Source organism: Ictidomys tridecemlineatus, chromosome 1, assembly GCF_052094955.1.
Source record: "Ictidomys tridecemlineatus isolate mIctTri1 chromosome 1, mIctTri1.hap1, whole genome shotgun sequence".
Classification (NCBI taxonomy): Eukaryota; Metazoa; Chordata; class Mammalia; order Rodentia; family Sciuridae; genus Ictidomys; species Ictidomys tridecemlineatus.
Genome location: NC_135477.1, coordinates 114311254 through 114337481, shown reverse-complemented (window position 1 = coordinate 114337481; position 26228 = coordinate 114311254). Strand labels below are relative to the sequence as shown.

Sequence of the window (26228 nt, the reverse complement as noted above, 5' to 3'; positions counted from 1 at the left end):
AAGTTTCATTCCCAGCCCCAAATAGTTTATTTTAGAGAGTAGATAAAACATTTGTATACATTTTTTGGAGTGTTAGAAGATAAAAGCATATGCCAGAATATTCTTTTAATTCAAGTCTGATTGGATCTACATACACTATGTTAAACCAAATTATAAAGTAGCATAGTGTTTTAGTTGTTGTTGTGTTGTTGTGTTTAAAAGACCTGAAGAGAACAATTTTAGAGGAGGAAAAGTAATTTTGGTGGTTCACTGTTTCAGAGGCCTCAGTCCATAGAGAGCTGGATCCATCCCTCATGGTGTGCGGTGAGGCAGAACATCATGGTGGAACAGTGTGGGAGAGGAAAGCAGCTCACATGATGATCAGGAAGTAGAGAAATAGAAAGAAAGAGAGAGACTGAGTTCAGCTCACCAAATATATCCTTCAAAGACACACCTCCAGGGACCCATTTCTTCTAGCCACAGTTAATCTCTCTCAGGGGATTAATCCACAGATTGAGTTAAGGCTCTCTTAACCTAATCATTTCACCTCTAAGCCATCTTGCATTGTCTCATACATGAGCTTTTAGGGAATACCTCACATCCAAACCATAACACATGGTTAACACTATGATAGAAGAATCAACAGTATCAATGAGTATTACAGAGAGCAAAGTCTCTTGCTCTTTGTGTCTGTTCCTAAGTAGAGAAGATGTGCAGGGAATAGGAAAGTTGTATTATTATGCATTGTTAGCACAAGGACATAAAACTAGCCTATAACTACCTCAGGTGGCTTGGGAAATTATTTCTCTTAATGTATTATTTTTAGGATTGTGCAATTTTATTATAATAAGTATGAATTTCTACATATTAAGTTAATCAGTTATTATTTTTATTCACTGTATAATGTGAGACTAATGTTTGTACTGAGCTAACCTTATGAATTTAACACACACACATATATATATTACAATTATATATTAAATTAAGAAATAAAAATAACTGTTATGTGCTGATGACTCCTAAATTTATCTGATATGTCTCGTAGGCATTGCAGACATGGTATATTCAAATGTCTTTTCTACCTTATCTCAAGCTATCTTAGTTGCAACAGTACTTTCTGGTTGCTCAAACTAAAAACCTTGGAATTATCTTGGATTTCTCTTTTTCTATTATGCCATATAATCTATTTGTCAACTAATTCTGTTGATTTTACTTTTAAATATATCCAGAATCTGATCACTTTATACCATCTCTAATTGCCATAATTGTGATGAAGATCCCGTCTAGTCTCTTGACTGGATTAATTCAACTAAGCTCTGCTTGCTTCTGCTTTCTTTATTCTAGACTCAACATAAGGAACAGGAATCATCATTTAAAAGTATAAGTTGGATCATCGCACACAATTGTTCAGAATCCTCTAGCAACTCTTCATTTCCTCAAAGCAACAACTAAAGTCCTTTATGTGGCCCACAAGGCCCCATGTCATCTGCCCTTTCTTGCTTATGTCTTAGGCTGTGTCTTCTGCTCCTCTTTCTTCCATTCACTCTGTTGTAGTACCACTAGTTCCTTAATAATGTTTCAAAAACTAGGCCAGAGTCCATCTTAGGACCTTTGCACTACGTTCTTACCTCAGATATCAGCATGGTTTTGTTATCTCCTTCATCTCCTTCAAATTTTGGTGCAGATATCACCTTTTCAATGAGATCATTCTTGACTGCCTATTTAAAATTACAACCCATCTTCCTTTTTTCTTTCTCCATCCATCTTGCCTTGCTTTATTTTTCTTTATGGTACTTAACATAGAGAAAGCTTTGTTAACTTTTCAACATAGTATATAATTTGCTTATTTATTTTTTTGTTTCCACTCCCAATTAAGAACGTAAGCACTTGGGGACAGAGATTTTTGTCTGTCTTCTTCACTGCTGTATTTTTGGCATCTAGAAAGTTCCTGGTATATAATAGTTGCCGAATAAATAGTTATTGACTATGTGAATGTTATGTGGATTCTCTTTTGAGTGATTAAAGAGGCTGAACTTTACTAATTATTTTTATGTTTTCAGTAACTGGGTTTAAATAAAACTCTCCACTAGAGAAATGGTTCCCAGATGGGGCAAGGATTTACTGAATTTTTTTTTCAGAAATACTAATGGCTGACCTCTATCCTAATTCAATTCAATCATAACTTCTAAGAATGGAACCTGTCCATCAATATTTTTGAAGTTCTTTAGGTGATCCAAATGTATGGCCAAAATTAGAGCCAGAAGCTCAAGAAAGCTTTAAACAAGTGTGAATGAATGAATGAATGAATGAAGAGGTACCACAACTACTGGATCAGAGACCTACATTTAGCTAGCTCAGGCATTCAGATTATATTTCAAATATTTGTGATGAGCCATTGGTTTGAGCAGCACCAGCCTAGGAAGGGATAGTAGGAAGGAAGAAGGGAATGGAGAAAGGAAGGTTAAGGAGATGAAGTCAAAGAGGGGATTCCTAAGTAGTTATTACAGAAAGGAAAGATTGTGCCCTAGTCCTTGGCACAACTCTTATTACCAATTAATGATTCCCATTTAAAAGGCATAGAGTTGGGAACTTCCTAGTTAATAATTTGTATGAAGGCAAGTATGTTGTATTTCCAAGACATATTTTTTTCTTCTGTAAAGTAAATGAGAAGGCTTTGGAGAGAGGACAAGATTTGAATCAGAGTTTAATAAATGGAAGAGAGGGAAGAGAAACTTTTAATATATCAGAGTAAAATGAGTAAAGTGAGACAGTTGTTAACTAATAATTATAAACACAGTTCACTTGCACAGTGAGAGAACTTCTCAAAATTGGAGAAATAGATTTAAGCTAGCTTAAGTGATTTCAGGGGATGGTGGGGATGGAAATGATGGGCCTTGATAGGGAAGTTCTTAGATTCCTCTTGGCAGGAGAAATATTTTCGTTTCCTAGGTGCTTTGGCGACTATGGAATATAGGACCAGAATGACTTAAGATAGATTAATCTGGCTAATGAGGTAGCAAGAAGGCGTTAGAAGGGATAGCTCTGGGCTTTTTCTGACTGGGAAGATGGCCGCTGCGTACAGGGGTTGCTGAAGTGCTGAGCGTGGGGCTCTGAGCAGCGGCTTTAATCGAGATTTCACGCAGCGTGTTAGAGCCCCTATCACCATTAATCTGTAGTGGACCACCTTGCCAAGCAGCAGAAAAAACAAAGAGATTGAAAGAGAGACGCTTTTCTGCTCAGAGCCGCGGGCGCTCTGCGCTCATCTGCTGCCTCTTTCACTTCGCTACCGGCAGAGAAGCTGAATACGTAAACAACAGCGGATTGTAAGTACCTGACAAAGAAAGCTCAGTACACCACCTTTTTTTTTTTTTTTTTTTCTGAATATTTTCTATACAAGGAGAGTTAGTGGATTGGGATTGTTGGCTGGGCTGTGGTTTCGGGACCGAAAATCCACTCCGCGGGAGCCGCCATTTGCTTCCTGCATGCTGTCTTAAGAGCTCTGTCTACATGGTCCTGCTGCCGCACCTAGAGACGGGAACTGGGCTGCGTGCCGAGTCCTATCCTCCGAAGGCGGGACCACGACCCCGAACGCAGCGGTTGCTTGTTCCCTGCTGCACCTTTGGGCAGAAACTGTTCTGAAGTTGTTTGGCAGTCCCCTGCAAGGGGACCCGCGCTCCAGAGGGAGGGGCCAGAGAGCTGCAGCAACAGCCGCTTGGGGAGCCAGGCACCTAGCCGAGGAGCGACGGAGGTCCCTGCGTCGCTGCTAAGGCCGCGGACAAGCGTGGCGCCCGAGCGCGGCCCAGAGCCTGCTTGCTCAGGATCACTAGGCAAAGCTGAGCTGACGTGGAGCTAAGGCGTGCAGCCTGGGCCCCTCAGAAAACACACACTGAGCATGAATCAGCTGCATGCAAACTCTGGTTCGACTGCTTCTCGTGTCTCAGCACTAACAATCCCACTGAAATAACTAGTCCCACCTGGACTCACAGAGGTAAAAACCAACTGAGCACCATAGCCGGACCCAGAGAATCAGGAGGGACGTGGGACCTGCAGCGCAGAACTCCCGGCTATTGATTCCACCAGTGCTGACAACAGAGGTCCCTTGCACCAGATACCAGGGGAGTCACTACCTGAGGGCAAACAAGTTCGCTGGGGCCCTCAGCCCCAAGCCATACAAACTTGGGGTCTGAGGGAGGCAAACAGAAAGGGTGTCGCCAGGCATCCATGAAAACAGAGCTCCCAGGAGCAGCAGACCCAGCGTGTAGCCAGTATTGTGGTAAGCGTCACAGATGAGCGGGGCCTGTATTGAGGAACCATAAGAGAAGGCCCTAGGCACTCATGATTGGAGACCCGCACAGTCTGAGAAGAAGAGCTGAGACACAGTGATTGGTTCCCACCTATCAAAGAGAGAAGCCTGGCCCAGTGGGCATAGCTCCACCTACTGGAAGAGAAGTTAATCGAGCTTTATGACTGCATTTATTATTATTATTATTTTTCAAGGATTATTATTAGTACTTCTTTTTTATTTTTTTAGTTATTTTTTTTAAAAATTTTTTTATTTTTATTTTTTTTTTTACTTTTTGATGTTGATTTAGTTGTTGTTCTTTAACTTTCTTATTAATGGTTTCAATTTTTTAAATTCTTTTTATTCTATTATGGTTACTATAATTATTTTTTAAACTTTAATTTTCATTTTTTATTATCACTATAATTTTTTTTGTTTTAAATTTTTAATTTTTCGTTCTTTTCTTTCTTTCTTTTCACTTTTTTCTTCTGTCTTTTCATTTCTTTTCAATTTTCTTACTTCCCCTTTCCTGAATTCTACCTGCCTACACTCATTCTCTTTAGTGACTTCTTCCCTTCCCTTCTAATATCTCTCCTCCCAAGCATCAAATAAATTTATAAGAATAAACAGTAACTCAGCAGTCAAACAGAACAAGAAGTAACATGAGCATAAAAAAGCAAGGAAGAAAAGGAGTACAAACAATGAAGGACAGCCTAAATATTCAGGAGGACTTAGAGTCATCAGAAAAATGGCCATATAAAGAACTCAAGGAACACCTTAGACAGATGGAAAAGAACCTTAAAGATCACATTGAAAGTGAATTACAGAAACAGATAATAGAAGAAGTTAAGCATCTTTATCAGGAAATAGAGATTATTAAAAAAAATCAAACTGTAATCCTAGAAATGAAGGAAACGATAAACCAAATTAAAAACTCAATCGAGAGTATCACCAACAGAGTGGAGCAAGTAGAAGCCAGAACGTCAGATTATGAAGACAAAATATATCATCTTGAAAGGAGTCTAGCCAACTCAGATAGGCTGGTAAAAAATCACGAGAAAAACATCCAAGAGATTTGGGATAATATAAAAAAACCAAATTTACGAGTCATCGGGATAGAAGAAGGCACAGAGATTAATACAAAGGGAATGAGTAACCTGCTGAATGAAATAATTACAGAAAACTTTCCAGAAATAAAAAAGGAAACAGATATACAAATTGTAGATGCATACAGGACACCGAGCACACAAAATCACAGTAGACCAACGCCAAGACACATTGTTATGAAGATATCCAACATACAGAACAAAGAGAAAATATTAAAAGCTACAAGAGAAAAGAGGCAGATTACATTTAGGGGTAAACCAATAAGGTTAACAACGGATTTTTTATCACAGACGCTGAAAGCTAGAAGATCCTGGAACAACGTATTTCAAACATTGAAAGACAATGGTTGCCAACCAAGAATTTTGTATCCAGCAAAATTAAGCTTCAGGTACGACAACGAAATAAAAATCTTTCACGATAAACAAAAGCTAAAAGAATTCGTAGCCAGAAAACCAGCATTGCAAAGTGTCTTGAGCAAAACATTACATGAGAAAGAAATGAAAAACAATAACCAAAACCATCAGTGGGAAGAGCCTCTATAAAGCCAGAGGGTGGGGGGAAAGCTAATCTAGGAGAAACAAACTAAAAGAAGATAAATAATAAAACATGGCTGGAAGTACAAACCATATATCAATAGTAACTCTATACGTTAATGGCTTAAACTCTCCAATAAAACGACATAGGCTGGTAACATAGATTAAAAAAACAAACCCAACAATATGCTGCCTCCAGGAGACGCATCTGATTGGAAAAGACATACACAGGCTGAAGGTGAAAGGTTGGGAAAAAATATACCACGCACACGGTCCTCGCAAGCAGGCAGGAGTGGGCATCCTCATATCGAATAAAATCGACTTCAAGACTAAATTAATCAAAAGGGATAAGGAAGGTCATTATATACTGTTAAAAGGAACCATTCACCAACAAGACATAACAATTATCAATATTTATGCACCAAATAATGGGGCTGTGACGTTCATGAAAGAAATTCTCCTCAAGTTCAAGAATCAAATAGACCGCAATACAATAATTATGGGTGACTTCAACACACCTCTCTCACCATTGGACAGATCTTCCAAACAAAAGTTGAATAAAGAAACTATAGAACTCAATATCACAATCAGCAACCTAGACTTAACTGACATATATAGAATATATCATCCAACATCAAGTGGCTATACTTTTATTTCAACAGCACATGGATCCTTCTCAAAAATAGACCATATATTATGTCATAGGGCATCCCTCAGTAAATATACAGGGGTGGAGATAATACCATGCATTTTATCTGATCATAATGCAATGAAAATGGAAATCAATGATAAAAGAAGGAAGGAAAAATCCTACGTCACATGGAAAATGAACAATATGTTACTGAATGATCAATGGGTTACAGAAGACATAAAGGAGGAAATCAATAAATTCTTAGAGATAAATGAAAACACAGACACAACATATCGGAATCTATGGGACACAATGAAAGCAGTTTTAAGAGGGATATTCATTGCCTGGAGGTCATACCTCAAAAAAAGGAAAAACCAACAAATAAATGAGCTCACACTCCATCTCAAAGACCCAGAAAAGGAAGAGCAAAACAACAGCAAATGTAGCAGAAGGCAAGAAATAATTAAAATCAGAGCGGAAATCAACAAAATTGAAACAAAAGAAACTATTGAAAAAAATTAACAAAACTAAAAGTTTGTTCTTTGAAAAAATAAATAAGATCGACAGACCCCTAGCCATGCTAACGAAGAGAAGAAGAGAGAGAACTCAAATTACTAACATACGGATGAAAAAGGCAATATTACAACAGACACAACAGAAATACAGAAGACAATTAGAAATTATTTTGAAAACCTATATTCAAATAAAATAGAGGATAGTGAAGACATTGATAAATTCCTTAAGTCATATGATTTGCCCAGACTGAGTCAGGAGGATACCCACAACTTAAACAGACCAATATCAATAGATGAAATAGAAGAAGCAATCAAAAGACTTCCAACCAAGAAAAGCCCAGGACCGGATGGGTATACAGCGGAGTTTTACAAAACCTTTGAAGAAGAATTAATACCAATACTTTTCAAGTTATTTCAGGAAATAGAAAAAGAGGGAGCTCTGCCAAATTCATTCTATGAGGCCAACATCACCCTGATTCCGAAACCAGACAAAGACACCTCAAAGAAAGAAAACTACAGACCAATATCTCTGATGAACCTAGATGCAAAAATCCTCAATAAAATTCTGGCAAATCGGATACAAAGGCACATCAAAAAAATTGTACACCATGATCAAGTAGGATTCATCCCTGGGATGCAAGGATGGTTCAATATACGGAAATCAATAAATGTTATTCACCACATCAATCGACTTAAAGATAAGAACTATATGATCATCTCAATAGACGCAGAAAAAGCTTTCGACAAAGTACAGCATCCCTTTATGTTCAAAACACTAGAAAAACTAGGGATAACAGGATCTTACCTCGACATTGTAAAAGCTATTTATGCCAAGCCTCAAGCTAGCATCATTCTCAATGGAGAAAAATTAGAGGCATTCCCCCTAAAATCTGGAACAAGACAGGGATGCCCTCTATCACCACTTCTATTCAATATAGTTCTCGAAACACTGGCCAGAGCAATTGGACAGACGAAAGAAATTAAAGGCATAAAAATAGGAAAAGAAGAACTTAAATTATCACTATTTGCGGACGACATGATTCTATACCTAGAAGAACCAAAAGGGTCCACAAAAAAACTACTAGAACTAATAAATGAATTCAGCAAAGTGGCAGGATATAAAATTAACACGCATAAATCAAAGGCATTTCTGTATATCAGCGACAAAACTTCTGAAATGGAAATGAGGAAAAACACTCCATTCACAATATCCTCAAAAAAAAATACTTGGGAATCAACCTAACAAAAGAGGTGAAAGATCTATACAATGAAAACTACAAAACCCTAAAGAGAGAAGTAGAAGAAGATCTTAGAAGATGGAAAAATATACCCTGTTCATGGATAGGCAGAACTAACATCATCAAAATGGCGATATTACCAAAAGTTCTCTATAGGTTTAATGCAATCCCAATCAAAATACCAACGGCATTTCTTGAAGAAATAGATAAAGCAACCATGAAATTCATATGGAAAAATAAAAGACCCAGAATAGCAAAAGCAATTCTAAGCAGGAAGCGTGAATCAGGTGGTATAGCGATACCAGATTTCAAACTATATTACAGAGCAATAGTAACAAAGACAGCATGGTACTGGTACCAAAACAGGTGGGTGGACCAATGGTACAGAATAGAGGACACAGAGACTAATCCACAAAGCTACAACTATCTTATATTTGATAAAGGAGCTAAAAGCATGCAATGGAGGAAGGATAGCATCTTCAACAAATGGTGCTGGGAAAACTGGAAATCCATTTGCAACAAAATGAATCTGAATCCCCTCCTCTCGCCATGCACAAAAGTTAACTCAAAGTGGATCAAGGAGGTAGATATCAAATCAGAGACTCTGCGCCTGATAGAAGAAAAAGTTGGCTCCGATCTACATATTGTGGGGTTGGGTTCCAAATTCCTTAACAGGACACCCATAGCACAAGAGTTAATAACAAGAATCAATAAATGGGACTTACTTAAACTGAAAAGTTTTTTCTCAGCAAGAGAAACAATAAGAGAGGTAAATAGGGAGCCTACATCATAGGAACAAATTTTTACTCCTCACACTTCAGATAGAGCCCTAATATCCAGAGTATACAAAGAACTCAAAAAATTAAACAATAAGATAACAAATAACCCAATCAACAAATGGGCCAAAGACCTAAACAGACACTTCTCAGAGGAGGACATACAATCAATCAACAAATATATGAAAAAATGCTCACCATCTCTAGCAGTCAGAGAAATGCAAATCAAAACCACCCTAAGATACCATCTCAGTCCAGTAAGATTGGCAGCCATTATGAACTCAAACAACAACAAGTGCTGGCGAGGATGTGGGGAAAAGGGTACTCTTGTACATTGCTGGTGGGACTGCAAACTAGTGCAGCCAATTTGGAAAGCAGTATGGAGATTCCTGGGAAAGCTGGGAATGGAACCACCATTTGACCCAGCTATTGCCCTTCTCGGACTATTCCCTGAAGACCTTAAAAGAGCTTACTACAGGGATACTGCCACATTGATGTTCATAGCGGCACAATTCACAATTTCTAGACTGTGGAACCAACCCAGATGCCCTTCAATAGATGAATTCCTTAAAAAAATGTGGCATTTATACACCATGGAATATTACGCAGCACTAAAAAATGACAAAATCATGGATTTTGTAGGGAAATGGATGGCACTAGAGCAGATTATGCTTAGTGAAGCTAGCCAATCCCTAAAAAACAAATACCAAATGTCTTCTTTGACATAATGAGAATAACCAGGATCAGAGCAGGGAGGAAGAGCAGGAAGGAAAGATCAACATTAAACAGATACAATAGGTGGGAGGGAAAGGGAGAGAAAAGGGAAATTGCATGGGAATGGAGGGAGACGCTCATTGTTATACTAAATCACACGTAAGAGGTTGCGAGGGGAATGGGTAAATAAACAAGGAGAGAAGTGAAATACAGTAGATGGGGTAGAGAGACAAGATGGGAGGGGAGGGGAGGGGGGATAGTAGAGGATAGGAAAGGGAGCAGAATACAACAGTTACTAATAGGGCATTATGTAAAAATGTGGATATGTAACAGATGTGATTCTGCAATCTGTATTTGGGGTAAAAATGGGAGTTCATAACCAACTTGAATCCAATGTATTAAACATGATATGTCAAAAGCTTTGTAATGTTTTGAACAACCAATAAAAAAAAAAAGAAGGGATAGCTCTGAGGAGAAGCAGGACAGTAAAGAATGAGGTTGTTGAAAGGAAACATATAGAGAAGGTGCCTGAGAATTAACATGATACTTAACTCTGGATTCCAAGACAGGAGTCCTACTTTCATGGTTAGTATCAATAATTTTTATTGTCTGTGCCCTTCTTTTAGGCAATGTAAAAGCCTTCTAATTCCACCATTATTTTCCATAAGGTGATGGGAAGTATTTGTCTGATGTCCTAAATGTGACTTATTTATTTTTATTAAAATTTCTAAGAACGAATGCCTAGCTAAGTGGAGGTGCCAGCCTAGTGGATGAGTAAAAAGGATGCACTGTGTTCCTTCTCTTATCCAGCCAAGTTCTTCTCTAAGTGTAGATGTCAGACCTTATCAAGATGTGGAAGTCTTTTTTTGCTTGAATATAAATTCTCTGTCCTTTTCCCATTCCATTCCCAGAAGCCTTGGTTTCTTTACTTGTTTTCTGTTTTTACTCTACAAGAACTGTGCTACAACCCCTTTCCCTTTTTCTTTGAGTCTCTCTCTCTTCCTTAAAAGGAGGTTTCCCCTAGTTTTCTAATAACTGCCTTTCTCTGACCCTTCGGCCTCCTGTACCTTTGGACTCTTCGCTATTCTCCTTTTGTCATCTTGATGGATGTTTGGCAGATTGTGGTACTGTTCTGTAGCTCCAGTTATCCCTTCATCAGCAAGGCATGCTATCTTAATGCTTGACTTTGCTCCCCAAAGATTACAACTCATCACAGTAAAGTCAGTATTGGCAGGGCTGACTAGAAATAATTTGGGTCCTAACTGATATTTGAACACATTTAAACATAAATAAGTTTTATTCTCTTCAAAAATCATCACCTCCAATTGGTTTCACATGAATTTTCCTTATTAGCTTGAAATTGTGGAACATTCATCCCTGCGTTTGCCAACCCACCTTGATTCCTCTTTTGTTGACTCATTCACTGTAGTTACCTTGTACAATGTATAGTTGAGCAGTTTAGTTTTTGTTTGATTGTTTGGTTTTTTTGGCTTTTTTATTTTTCTTTTTTGGAATTTTAAGACTTGGAAATCATTTGAGGTTTTTTTTTTTTAATAATCATCAAGTCTGAGTTTCTTATGTAACATTTCAATATTCAGTGTCTCATTTTGCATATAAGAACATATGTGGACATACCAATCATTGACTAATTTTAGTCTTTAACATGAATGACTAGAAGTTACATATTTTTTCCCCAATAAGAGAAGTATTAAACTGAAAGGGGATTCCCTACATTCTATATTCTGACTCAGGTTTCTTTTAAAATGCCTTAGTAAGTGAAAACCAGAGTGAAATACTTAAAAGATCTTAGTTGTAAGGCTTTGCTTATTTAAATCCTTTGTGATTTGTATAACCCAAGACTACCAGTGAATTACAAGGGAAAGTAAGTTTAATTAAAATGTCAGTTTCCTAGGTGTAATTATCTGTTTCAGACAATGAAGGATTAAAAAGGATATAAAACACTGGAGGGCACTAATATGATATTCCCATAGCAAGGGAAGGAATGTGATGGATTTGACAGAGCTGTTTGTGGAGTTTTGAGTGAAAATGCCACATTTCATTGAGGAGCTGGGTCTGTGACTTGTAATGATTCTGCTTACTGGGAGTGTTAGTCTCCTGGAACCATCTTTGGGTTCTGTTCTGCTAGCCACAGTGGTCACAGGAGAGGCCACGTGAACATAATCAAGGACTGTTAATTCATGAAAAAAAAATAAATCTAATAAGTACTCTTCAGAATTCCAGTAAAATCCTGTAGTGTGAGAGCCAAGGTAACCCTGTTTACTCATATATGTATTTGTGCTCCCTTGGAAGAGTAAGAAGTGTTCCAATGTGGATACTAAATAAAGGGCAGTGATAGTCATAAGTGGCTTGAGGACATCATCTGGTTCACTTTGTACTAAGCAGACCTAAATTCAGGATTTCTCAAGGCTCAAGAGTCAATGAGAATTAAAATTTATCATGTATAGATAAATAGTTGCTTTAGTTGCTACTTCTTGCTATAGATTAGTTCTAGAAGCTATCTTTAGATACCTTCTTTCATAAGTCTCTGAAGTAGTTTAGATTTTCTAATATTTTCCTTCCCATTATCTGCACTTTAATTAAAGATATTCATTCAGACTTTGTTGTTCCTCACTGTTCTTCCCTACTTTCAAGGACTGAACTAACACAAACAACTTTAAATTTTCTTTTCCACACCATTTTATCATGTGCGCTTACTGTCTTCTGGTTGATGAAGTGATATTTACATGGTAGCAAAATACATATAACAGCTTTTCTTTTTTAACTACTTTTCAGTGTGTAGTTCAGTGACATTAAGTACATTCACACTATTGTGATGAAGACATACTGTACAGAGAAGGAAGCTAAGAGATGTAGGAATTCACACTGCTGTCAGGACATGAGCTTTACAAGCCACCAGCACATGCATTTCAAAAGAAGCTGCTCAGCTCTTCATATATATTCAAGCAGAACTTCTCCAATAGCAGTAAAAACATTTTGGGTGTGGAAATAAAAAATGTATAGAAGGCTAACTATATAAATAGTGTGGTTTATTGATCAATGACCTATTAGTCTTTTATGAGTATACATTAATTCAATTTAGTATGTAGATGATATCATGAGCTGCATTGCTGCAAATTTAATAGTACAGAAGTCTGCCAAGATGTCTGAATAGCTACCCTTATACTCTGGGAGAAAAAATTTTACACTGGCATTGATTTTGTTTTCCTTTTCATAGTCTAAAGTTGTGTTTTCTAAATTTTATTTTTTGAAAATTTTTATCAATAAACCATTTTGAGTGAAACTCAAAAAATAGTGTAGTTTATCATAGTGCACTAAAATATATAAATAAATAAATACTTTTTAGTTACAAAATAGAAATGTCAAGAGTATTACCAAGGAAAACATTAATAGGAGGAAATTTAGCTTTGATCATTGTTATATATGAGTTCATCTTGCTTCATTAAGAATAAGAAAATATGACCAGTGAAACTAGTGTAGTCACCTCTTCAGCTTTTGCACAAAATCGTGTGAAAAATAAAAATTTTAAGGAAAATGAAAATACAGTTAACCATGATACTAAAATATATATGGGACCATGTGACAAAATATGAGTTCAGTAAAAGTGGCTGTGCAAACATTTTTTCTGAAGTATTTCTGTTAAATCCACTTCCTGAGATTAAGAGTGAGACAACCTAAAATATGTTAACAAGGGTTGAGACCCTTCTGTAACAATGTGCTTTGATTTTCTAAATACCGGTCATATAGTACCCATGTGACTTGTAAACAATTTTGTCAGAACCCATTTCTTCTTTTCTAGTCCTGCCTCCATTCTGGAGTGTTATTTTCATGAGTCCCTTGATAGGTAGGTTGATCTTCCTTGAATATATGACCTGATAGCAGTAATAGACAGGTTTTCGTACAGCTCTTTTTTTTTTTTTTTTTTTTTGGTACTAGAGATTGAACCCAGGGTGCTTAACCACTGAGCCACATCTCCAGCCCTTTTTATTTTGAGACAGAGTCTGTCTAGGGCCTCACTAAGTTGCTGAGGCAGGTCTCAAACTTGAAATCCTCCTGCCTCAGCCTCCTGAGTTGCTGGGATTACAGATGTATACCACCAAGATCAGCACAGCTCTGTCTTTACAAATACTCAGAATTTAGTACTTAGAAGAAGCCATTACAGAAGTTTACTGTCACAATTAAAATTTGTCTGTAGTTTTGACTGTTCTGTCTCTTAGCCATTTCTCTTTCTCTCCATAGTTCTTTAGCATGCTTCATAGAGTAGTGAATAGAATAGAATAGTGATCCTGTCTGAATTCTCTGAATGTAGTTTATTCCTTTTTTAAAAAAATTATTTTATTTATTCTAATTTGTTATATATGACAGCAGAATGCAATTCAATTCATATTGCACAAATAGAGCACAATTTTTCATGTCTTTGGTTCTACACAAAGTAGAGTCACACCATTTGTGTTTTCATCTATTTAGGGTAATGATGTCAATCTCATTCCACTACTTTTCCTACCCCCATACCCCCTCCCTTTCCTTCCCTCCCCTTTGCTCTATCTAAAGTTCGTATATTCTTCACATGCTCCCTCCCTATCTCCATTAGAATCAGCATCCTTATGTCAGAGAAAACATTCAGCATTTGTTTTGGGGGGATTGACTTATTTCACTTAGCATTATATTCTCCAACTTCATCCATTTACGTGCAAATGCCAGGATTTTATTCTCTTTTAATGCTGCATAATATTCCATTGTGTATATATACCACATTTTATTTATCCATTTATCTACTGAAGGGCATCTAGGTTGGTTCCACAGTTAAGCTATTGAGAATTGTGCTGCTATAAAGATTGATGCTGTATTTGAGTCCTTTGGGTATAGACTGAGGAGTTGGATAACTAGGTCAAATGGTGGTACCATTCCCAGTTTTCCAAGGAATCTCCATACTGCTTTTCATATTGGCTGCATCAATTTGCAGTTCCACCAGCAATGTAATAGTGTGCCTTTTCCCCCACATCCTCTCCAACACTTATTGTTGTTTTTATTCTTAATAGCTGCCATTCTGGCTGGAGTGGGGTGAAATCTTAGAGTAGTTTTGATTTGCATTTCTCTAATTGCTGGAGATGTTGAGCATTTTTTCATATTTTAGTTGATTAATTGTATATCTTCTTCTGAGAAGTGTCTGTTTAGTTCTGTGGCCCATTTATTGATTAGTTTATTTGTTTTTTAATTTTTTGATTTTTGAGTTTTTTATATATTCTAGAGATTAGTGCTCTATCTGATGTGTGTGTAGTAAAACTTAGCTCCCATTCTGTAAGTTCTCTCTTCACTGATTGTTTCTTTTCCTGAGAAGAAGCTTTTTAGTTTGAATTCATCCCATTATTGATTCTTGATTTTACTTCTTGCGCTATAGGAGTCTTATTAAGGAAGTTGGGGCCTAATCAGACATGGTGAAGATTTGGGCTACTTTTTCTTCTATTAGGTGCAGGGTCTCTGATTTAATTCCTAGGTCCTTGATCCACTTTGAGTTGAGTTTTGTGCATGGTGAGAGATCAGGGCTTAGTACTGTCTTCAGAGTTTACTTGAGATTTTGATGTTTTATCAGTGATTTCATTTACCTCTAAGAATTTTTAAATTTCTTCTTTGGTGTCTTTTGCAACCCATTGTTCATTCAGGGTTATTATTGAGACATGATTTGTATTCCTAGCCATTCTTGTTTATTTTTGGTATTTAGCTGACTTCGTTTCTCCTTTGATTCATTTTTCCTTTAGATAATATCTCCTTTTGCTAATTTTTATTGTCATTTTTCATTTCTTCCTCCTGGAATATTTTGCCAAGGATGTTCTGTGTTGTAGGATTTCTAGTTGTAAATTCTTTCAACTTTTGTTCATCGTGGAAGTTTTTTATTTCATCATAAAATCTAAAACTTAATTTTGCTGGATATAAGATTTTTGTTTGACATCCATTTTCTTTTAGAGCTTGGTATATGTTGTTCCAGGATCTTCTAGCTTTCAGGGTCTGTGTTGAAAAATCTGCAGATATTCTACTTGGTTTCCTGCTATATATAATCTGATTCCTTTGTCTGGTGGCTTTTAATACTCTCTCCTTATTCTAAATGCTAGATGTTTTCATCATAATGTGCCTTAGTGTGGATCTGTTGTGATTTTGTACATTTGGCATCTGTAAGCCTCTTGTATTTGGTTTTCTAATTCATTTTTTTATGTCTGGAAAATTTTCTGATATTATTTCATTGAATAGGTAGTTCATTCTTTTAGTATGGAACGCTATGCCTTCCTCTATCCCAATAACACTTAAATTTGGTCCTTTTCTATCATCCCATATTTCTTGAATGTTCTGCTCATGGTTTTTTACCATCTAAGATCTGCATTCTTTTGTGTGATCTACATTCTTTTGGAGATTATTTTTTTTTTTCATTGTCTGAGGTCTTATTTTCCAAGTGGTTCAATCTGTTGGTGATGCTTTCTATTGAGGTTTTAATTTGGCTTATTGTTTCTTTCATTTCAAGGATTTCTGTTTGATTTTTTTTAGAATCTCCATTTTTTTAAAGAGAGGGGGGAGAGAGAGAGAGAGAGAGAGAGAGAGGAGAGAGAAAGAATTTTAATATTTATTTTTTAGTTTTCGACGGACACAACATCTTTGTTTGTATGTGGTGCTGACGATGGAACCCGGGCCGCACACATGCCAGGCCAGCGTGCTACTGCTTGAGCCACATCCCCAGCCCAGAACCTCCATTTCTTATTGAAATAATCTTTTGTTTCCTGAATTTGCTTATGTAGCTCTTTATTGAAATTATCTTTTGCTGCCTGTATTTTTCTCTTATATCATCCTTTAATTCATAGAACATTTTAATTATATATATTGTGTACTCCTTCTCTGTCCTTTTTTTCTGATGTCCTAGACATGGATTCTAATAATGTAGGGTCTTGATTTGTTTGAGGCACTCTTTTCCCTTGTGTTTTTTCATGTTGTTCGTGTGCCTTCCCTTCTAGCGCTGGGGATCCAGGGTATTACCATTTTTATACTTTAGGCTTATAGTGCCCCTGCAGGGTTCCAGTACCTCTCCTTTGAGGGGAAGAACAATGTTTACAGATCCCAATACAAATAATATACAACTTTAAACCAAATAGTTATTATTAAGACATTTACAGTTTTGTCGCAACATACAGAAATGATGAGTTTAGTTATTATCTACAATATAAGCAGTAGATTTGCAAAAGGGTTTACACTTTCTGATGGTGGAAGAAGAACCTAGGGGAGAGGTGTAAAGTTAGATGTTGAAGGGGTAGGAGGTAAGGATATAGTCATTAGATCTTAGGAAGTGTGAAAGAGGAATCTAAAGAAGATGGTTATTAGCAGAGGAAGAGAGAGGAAGTGATTTTAGGAGACAAGTAATTGGGAAGACAATAGAGTATATATAACAAACACATAAGTATTAAGAAAAATAAAAAATGTAAAAATAGGAAATAAAACAATATGCAACACAACAGTAATATACTATTCAGACATCCTAGTCTTCAGTATCCTAATTAATGCAAAGTACTTGGTTTCACAAATGTTGGGGATGAGAGGGCAGGAGAATAAAGAGGGAAGGGGTAAATAAAAAAGTCTTAAAGGAAGAAACAAGGATTATTTTTGTTGGAGTTCAGCAGTTTCCTGCTTCCCTTCTCATATAATAGGTGGTATTGTCTGCTATTTGCTGGTATCTCCACCCTCAGAATGGTAAATGTTACCAGGAATGGAGGGTTGGTCTTGGGTACAGGGTACCTGGAATTATGGCACTAGTCAGTCTCTGATACAAGACTCCCAAGGATCTCCTTTTAGGCCTGCTCGTGTGATGTGGGTACCTGGTCTTTTCTCCTTATATCACCTATAGACCTCACAGTTCCTGGTCTCTAATTTAGTCTCTAAATGTATTTCATTTACTCCCTCTCTTTCTACTTCCTAATCAGGGACCCTTCTCTTCAGAGGTCTTGTAGTTTGCGCTACAAGGGCTCCACACCTGTCTTGGAGAGATGTTTTGTACTGGCAAGAGCTGTTTTGTATTTGTGGGGAGTTAGTGGCTGCTAGGGAGAGGAAGGAGTTGGGGACTACCTGTCCAGCCAGTGTTCCAAGCTGGGAGTTCCCCAACTAAAGATGGCAACGAAGGTTTCCCATGCTTGAGGTGGTTGCTTTCAGTAATGGAGTCTCAGGTCCCACGGGGGACACCGGGCTGTGGCATTAGGTGATGTGTTCAAAGATACAGCTCTGTGGCATTCAGTGTTGTGGCTGTCAGCTGTCTCTGGACTCAGTGTGGGGCTCTGCCACTGTCAGCCAGACTGATCTGGACCTGCCTGTGCTTCATGGGTTTCAGGGAACTAGTTTCTCCCTTTTTGAACTGAGGTGAAAAGAGTTTACTTGGCTGACTGACTTCCCATTCCTCCAATGACCATTCATATTTAGGAGAGCTATGTCCAACATTGTAGCCACTGGCAGCACACAGATATAAAATTGTGTAAAGGAATTAAAATTAAATTTAAGATTTATATCCCTGCCATGCTGGTCACATTTGAAGTACTTGGTAACTACATGTGATTAATGGTTACCATATTGGACAGCAGATATAAAGAACATTTACAGTAAAGGTTCAAGTGTCTGCTTTTCTTTGGGGGATTAAATTGAACTGACTCCAAGGAGGTCTTGGCTCTTTCACCACTCTGAGGCTTTTGACAGAGGTCTCTAAATCAGAGACCAGGAACTGTGAGGCATATAGTCCTGGGTGAGCTCCCTTAAGGTGCTGGAAATGTTGTGTACTAGTTTCCTAGTGCTGCTATGACAAGTCTCCACTCACTCAATGGCTTAAAACAGCACAAATTTATAATCTCAATGTTAACATTGTAAATTAGAAATCTGCTTGTCGTCCATCTCACCAGGCTGAACTCCAGATGTTGACTTAATTGTGTTCCTTCCTGAAAAATTAAGGAAATAGTCAAATTTTTTTCCTCTTCAAGTTTTTGACAGAATTAAGTTCTATAAGGTTGTAGGTCTGAGGTCCCTATTTCTTTCTGGCTGTCAAGTTTGTGTTGTTTCCAGCTCTTGAGCTACTCACATTCCTTGATTCCTGGTTCTCTTCCCTCACATTCAGTGCTTTTAAAAGGCACATGGATCATGTACAACCACAAGAATGGGATCTTAATTAGAATAAGTTTTACTCCATGTACGTATAATATGTCAAAATACAGTCAACTGTCATGTATATCTAAAAAGAAAAAATTAAAAGAAACAAAAAGTCTCATTAAATTCCTTTCATGACTATCTCTTTGGTCATATCTCTCTAACATTGAGTTTCTCTGCTTAACTAGGAGAATCTTTTCAAGGGATCATGAGATTAAATTGGGCCTCCTTGAATAATTTGGCATCATCTTCTCATTTTTGGGTCCATAACTTCAATCATGTATATATGATTGTATTGCCGAAGTAAGTAAGATATTAGGGCACAGACATCTTTCCTAGGGTGGTAGAGTGTAATGTTATCTACCACATTCCTCCAGATTGATTCTTTGCATTTTATTAAGCAAAAATTCCTATTTGAAATGTACCTTATTTGAAGAGGATAATTAAGATCTTTCCACCTTTGAGTAAATGATATTGTTAAGTTGCTTTTGGAGAGTAAGCATCAGGGGAAGACAGGAAACCTGAAGAAAGGAATCAAGAAAATGAAGAAATGTGGGAGGTGGAATGTAGAGAAAATTTTGCTTCTTAAGTGTTTTATATTGTTTCAGGATGAAGTATATTGATAAAATAGTACAACTTGGAGTACATTGATCAAATATCACCAAGATATCTCGGAATTAACCATTTATCATATTTCTTTTTTTTAAAAAAAGAAAAACATTTTATTGCTTTGCTAGCAGAGGAGAAACACAGGGTACTCCTGTCCCAAAGGCTGTGATTATGCCCATCAAGTAGCAACAGGGGCTTTTAAAGAGGTGATTAAAGGCTACATTCCATGTGTCCTCTGGAGTTGTAATTCACTTGTTAATTTGTGATATAGTCATTTCTGAGATTTTCTGGTATTCAACCATCATTTTTATGGTGGGTATGTACTCAAGGACAGATAAATCTGCCTAAAATAGGGAAGAAAGTTAGTCCTATTTCCCCTGAGCATTTACTCATATTTCATCTTTCAAAAATGAGAAAACCTATTCAGAAATGGCATTATAATTATGAAGATAAATATCTGAAATTTAACACTGTAAGAATAAGTTTACCCAATTGTAGATCCTTTTTATAATGTATTCAACAGCTTTCCCTCACCTTAGATAAGAATTCTCTAATATTTGATTTTGTTTTATCAATAAAATCTGTTTTAGCATTTGATGCCATTTATATATTCATCATAGAGTTCCACACTCATTTTTAATTTGGTATGTAAAATATTATGTAGATGATAATTCTCGACTGTTATTATCTGTTTGAAATACTATACAGTGATACTCTACTTTGTAATGAACTGTACTATAGTTTTTGAGAATGCATGTAGCATTTACCTTTTTATCTTTCATTTTATTTATCTTATTAGCTAAGAAACCTTTCCAGCTTGGACTTACGTCATATCACTGAACTGGATAATGAAACTGTGATGGAAATTGTCAAGAGGTGCAAAAATCTTAGCTCTCTCAATCTCTGTCTGAACTGGATCATAAATGACAGGTAACTGTTGTAACATCTTAACAACAGAGGAAAACATGTAACAAATACTAATTGCCATTATAACAAGGCATGTCAACTTTAAGTAAAACTGATTGCAGCTGTGCCTTTTCAAATTGATAGGCTTAAGTTTTGAAAACTGTCTAGGCTTATACTTTTAATGCATCCATTGCTTATAAACACAGCAGATTTTTATGTGCTCTAATGGAAATGTTTGCCTAAATAATTGCAATAGTTGTCTGTTCTTTCTTTTCTTTGTTACCCCTCTAGGATATATTGTTTGTCTTTTTAATATTTTTGCATTTTTTTGTGGTTGATTTTACTGTATATTTACCAAGGAAAAAGACTCTGAGAAATCATCCCAAACATAAAACATTTAGACCGATTCTTGAAGACATTTTGTTCTTTGAATAATTTGTTTTGAAAATGGAAGTTATTTGATGAACAGTTTAAAATATAGTGTAAAAATGTGTACAGTGGAAAGTCCTATAAATAATGATAAATCCCTTCTTCTTTAAACTATTGCCTGAAGGAATAAAAAGATGTAGACAAACTCTCAAGAGTAGATTTTAATATTGAAAGCAACTGCATAGTTGTATTGGCAATACTGATTAGTTGATGTAGGTTTGTAAATATAGGCATGGGACAGAATTCTTTCCCACTAACTTTTCAAGAGTTTTTTTTAAATAACTTTATTTATTTTTATGTGGTGATAAGGATTGAATCCAATGTCTTACACATGCTAAGCAAGTTCTCTACCACTGAGCTACAACCCCAGCCCTCAAGAATTTTTTTTAAAAGAGAGATCACCAAATATATTTTGATTTCAAAATATAAAGCACTATTTTAGCTAAAATTAAAACCTATTTAGATTGAAATACTTTTCATAAATAGAAATAATTTGTTGTTTTTATCAGATAATTATTTACATCCAAGGCTCCCTCCCCCCAATTCTAATTCATTTTATATTTCAATAATGAAATCATATAGATCTCATTTTCCCCAATTATGGTAATTTCTAGTGAAACTTTCTTAGATTATCCCGAATAACTCTTTATATTATATGATAGCCTTTACTTTTTAATAAATATTTGCTAGTATTTATTTTTAATGTTTATAATTTTAACTGATACATAAAGTAATAATTGTACATATATGTGGGGTACCATGTGATATTTTGATACCTGTTCACATTGTTTAATGTTTAAGTCAGGTTAAAGATATCTGTCTCTTCAAATATTAACCTATTTTTTCATGGTGAAAACATTAAAAATCCTTTTATTCTAGATTTTTGAAATATTACATTATCATTATTAATCATCACCCTACTGTGCAAGAGCACACTAGAACTTCTTATTCTTGTCTAACTGTAACTTATTACCCATTGATCAACTTCTTGCCCGGCTTCTGGTAATGAGCATAGGATTCTTATATGAAATCAAATTTTTTTATATTCTATATATAATTGAGATAATGCAGAACTTGTCTTTCTGTGCCTTGCTTACTTCACTTAAAATAATGATCTCCAGATTCATCCATGTTTCTACAAATGACAGGATTTCATACTTTTAGTGGATATATATATATATATATATATATATATATATATATATCTCCTAGTATTTATTTTTGCTAATACTTATTTTTAAATAAATACATGCATACATATATACTACATTTTCTTTATTCATCAGTTGATGAACATTTGTTTCCATATCTTGGGTATTATGATAGGCTTCAGTAAATTTCGAGAGCAAATGTCTTTTTGACATATAGATTTCATTTCCTTTGGATATATATCTAGTGATAGGATTATAGGATCATATGGTTATCCTATTTTGAATTTTTTAAGGAACTGCCAGTTTTCTATAACAGCTGTACCTATTAAATTCTGACCAATGATGTGAAAAGATTGTCTTCTCCCCAAATTTGCCAGAATTTATTTTTTGTTGTTGTTGTTTTTAATAATAGCCATTCTTACTGGAGTGAAGTGATAGCTCATTTCCCTGATGATTGGGGATATTGAGGATTTTTAAATATACCTGTTGGCTATTTGTGTGTTTTCTTTTAAGAAATGTCTAATTAGGTCTTTTTTCCATTTTTTGATTGGGTTGTTCGGGTTTTTTTGCTATTGAATTCTTTGAGTTCCTTATATATCTTAGATATATAGAGAATTTACCCCTTATTAATTATGTAGTTTGCAAATATTTTCTCCCATTTCATAGATCATCTCTCCACTCTGATTGTTTTCTTTTCTGTGCAGAAGATTTTAGGTTTAATATAATCCCAGTAGTCTACTTTTGCTTTAATGTCTTGTACTTTTAGGATCTTGTTCAAAAAATTTTTGCCCATTCCAGTGGAATGAAGCATTCCCCTTAATTTTTTCTCCTAGTGGTTTTATAGTTGCAGGTCTTATGTTTAAGTCTTTAATCCATAACATTTTTCTTATAATATTTACTAATATTTCAAATATTCATATTTCTTGAAAAATTTTATAATGTAGCATGGACATATGGTCATCATTTATAAAAAGCATTTATTGTTCTCTAGTAATATTCACTATATGAAGCATATCAAAATCTAGGGGAAAATTGATAGTAGTTTAAAAGTTAAATTTTTTCTCTATAATTGACATTTTTCTATATAGGCAATTATGTAATGATTAAAATAATCTTTACAAAGCTTTTCATAATAATAAAATTAAGTAAATAAAATGATTTTGTAGTTTTAGTTGTTTAACATTAGCTTATTATTGAGATAACTTTCTTAGCGATTCATTGAATTAAAGGGAAAAAAACTGTTTCTGCAAAAAAGATTATTTTCCACAACAATTTTCTGTGTATCTGTCCTGAGTAGGATAGTCACTAATTGAAGGATACTATAATTGTTAAATATTATGCAGTCCATATATGATTTTATGGATTGCATAAGTTTATATCATTGAAACAAAGAAGTCCAGGAACTTCCAGTCTTCCAGATCTTTAAATGCTTATTTAGCTGTAACAGGGTGACTTACAGAATGAAAACGTGGGCAGCCCTCACAGTGCCTTTCCTTGTCTTTGTTAGTCTTCATGTTTTCAAACTTTGTGCAGTTTCAATCATTTCTTTTCTATTTAACTATAACAGTTATTTGGTGTTTGATCTTAAATATATATACTGTGCAGATTTATTTTCAAAGAATGAAAGTATATTTTTGTTTTTAATGGAAAAGTTTGGATTAATTGAGAAAACATATATGTTAATTAGGTTGACCAGTAGAGTTTTAAAGATCAGACTCTTTTAAGTTTTAATTATACTACTTGCACTTATCCTGTGTACTATAATAGAACTTTTAAACATTAAAACCCACTTTACAGTATCATCTAAATTACTCATCTCATTGTTCTTGCCATACTATATTACCAAGCTAAGTAATATTTGTAATTATATTGGTATAAATCTGGGACTTCCTATCAGACCTAATTATAATTTCACCACTTAGCTGAGGTGGGTTAGTAACCTTTCATATAGAGGCCACTGGAATGTACTAATGCTTTTAGACTATCAATTAGCTTATCTTTTATATTCATTTATTATTATTATCCTTCAGTAAATCAAGAAAGCATTTATTAACCTCCTACTAAATACTTAGTACTATGTCTCAGACTGGGGACACTGAGACCCTGCTGCTCTCAAAGGTTTCTGTTTTTAGGTTATATAAGACTTAATGATAATAATGAGGATAGTGGGGAAAAAAGTAACCTTTATTACCCAGGTAATTGATAGGCACTTTACACACGTTTTCATTTAAGTCTTTCTTTCAGAGTAAGGTCAGATTAGTCTTATTAAATGTAGACCAATTATTTGACTTTGGCTTTTTGATGCTTTTTTTTTTTTGTCACTGATAAAGTAAAAAGTGAATGAGGGGCTGGGGCTATAGGTCAGTTGGTAGAGTGCTTGCCTTGGATGCATAAGGCCCCAGGTTTAATCTCCAGAACACTACTTCCCCTCCCCTCCCACTGCCACACACACACACACACACACACACACACACACATACACACACACACACACACACACAAGTGAATGAGGACAAACAAGAAAAAGTAAGTGGCTTTTGAGTCAGTTTTTCATTTGATAGCTGAAATTCATACACAATTGACATTTAGCTTTTTTATTTTATTGAACTCATTATTTTCTTTCAACACTAGAACCTATATTCTATTTATTACATAGTAGCCTATATAATAGCAATTTTAAAGATCTATCTTAAATGTTGCTAATTTTAATAAAGCATTTCTCACATTAAGATTAACTTCCATACTAATCTCAGTTACTTTTATAGATTTTTAAAGTTCTTATCTGAATATTTTTTGAAGTTCAAATGTTTAAAAGTATATAGTAATTAAGAAACTTTTCTGTATGCTCATGGTTATCTGCTAGCATGTTGTGGTAGTGCAATTGATCTATTTGATTGAGACATGCTGTTCTTTATCTTTTGTTTTTCTGAAGGCACTTTTTGTGTTGTGAGAGTTAAACAGCATGATATTTTCTTGTATTCAGAAGGATGGTCTTATAGTCATTTGACATTTAACATTGCTTTTGAATACAAATAAATTCCAGTGTTATATGAAAAGAGAACACTGACTATTTCTATCAGTAATTTAAATTAAACATAAGATTATTATCTCTCTTTCCCTGTCTCTGACTATAAGTTTATTCAAATGTTTCTTTATACTTGATATAAATCATTTGCAATTTAAATCTAATTTGATCTTTAACATATTTGTGTGTTTGACACAGTGCCCCAAAGCAGCATATTTTGCATGCAAAAAAATTGATATGTGAAAACTGAATGATTCTGAGCATCTTTATAGAAATATGCTTATAATAGCTCTTTTTGTGACAATAAGTATTAAAAGAAATATAATTATATAATTATCTTTAATAGATCTTTATAAAAGCTACTTTTAATTTTTAAATCTACTATCAAAAAGATAATCTCCCGGGGCTGGGGATGTGGCTCAAGCGGTAGCGTGCTTTCCTGGCATGCGTGCGGCCCGGGTTCAATCCTCAGCACCACATACCAACAAAGATGTGTCCGCTGAGAACTAAAAAATAAATAAGTATTTTAAAAAATTCTCTCTCTCTCTCTCTCTCTCTCTCTCTCTCTCTCTCTCTCTCTCTCTCTCCCCCCCCCCCCTCTCTCACTCTCTCTTAAAAAAAAAAAGATAATCTCCCTATTTTCAATTTTTGACATTGATCCTGGGGGAGGTGAACCTTAATCCAGTCCTACTATCAGTATACTCATTATCAAATGATTTTTTCATTTGAAAGTTGACAATACTTAATTATGAATTAGGAGCAATTATTATAGCGTAATAATATAAGAGAAATGAAAGATTATTTAGCATCTACTAGCTAACATCAGAAAGGATAGCAAAAACCAGGGTTTTCATTGCTATAACAAAATATCAGAGGATGGGTAATATGTAATGAAAAAGATTTTATTTAGCTAGGGTTGGAAATCTAAAATAAAGTGGCCCATGTGTTTAGTCTCTAGTGAGGTCCTAATCACAGTGTGAGACATACTTTCAGAAGAGGTCTCATGGTGAGAAAAGGAAGCCAGAGAAAAATTCAGGGATCAGACTTGCCTTTTTATAACAACATATTCTTGTAGGAACCAACTGAGATCTCATGAGAACCACCATAGTCTGTTTGAGCACAGCACCCCCAAAGACCTATCCAGCTTCCAGCAGACTCC

The 26228-nt window shown here is 35.4% G+C and overlaps 1 protein-coding gene across 2 annotated transcripts in view; it reads left to right on the top strand.

Annotated features, from left to right (window-relative positions):
• Positions 1-26228, top strand: part of Fbxl17 (F-box and leucine rich repeat protein 17) — a 505077-nt gene that overhangs the window by 179498 nt on the left and 299351 nt on the right. For both annotated transcript variants that reach the window (XM_005327315.5, XM_078045375.1), the window contains exon 6: positions 20358-20488. In XM_005327315.5, the coding sequence (XP_005327372.4) occupies positions 20358-20488 (131 nt within the window). The remainder of the gene's footprint in view (positions 1-20357; positions 20489-26228) is intronic.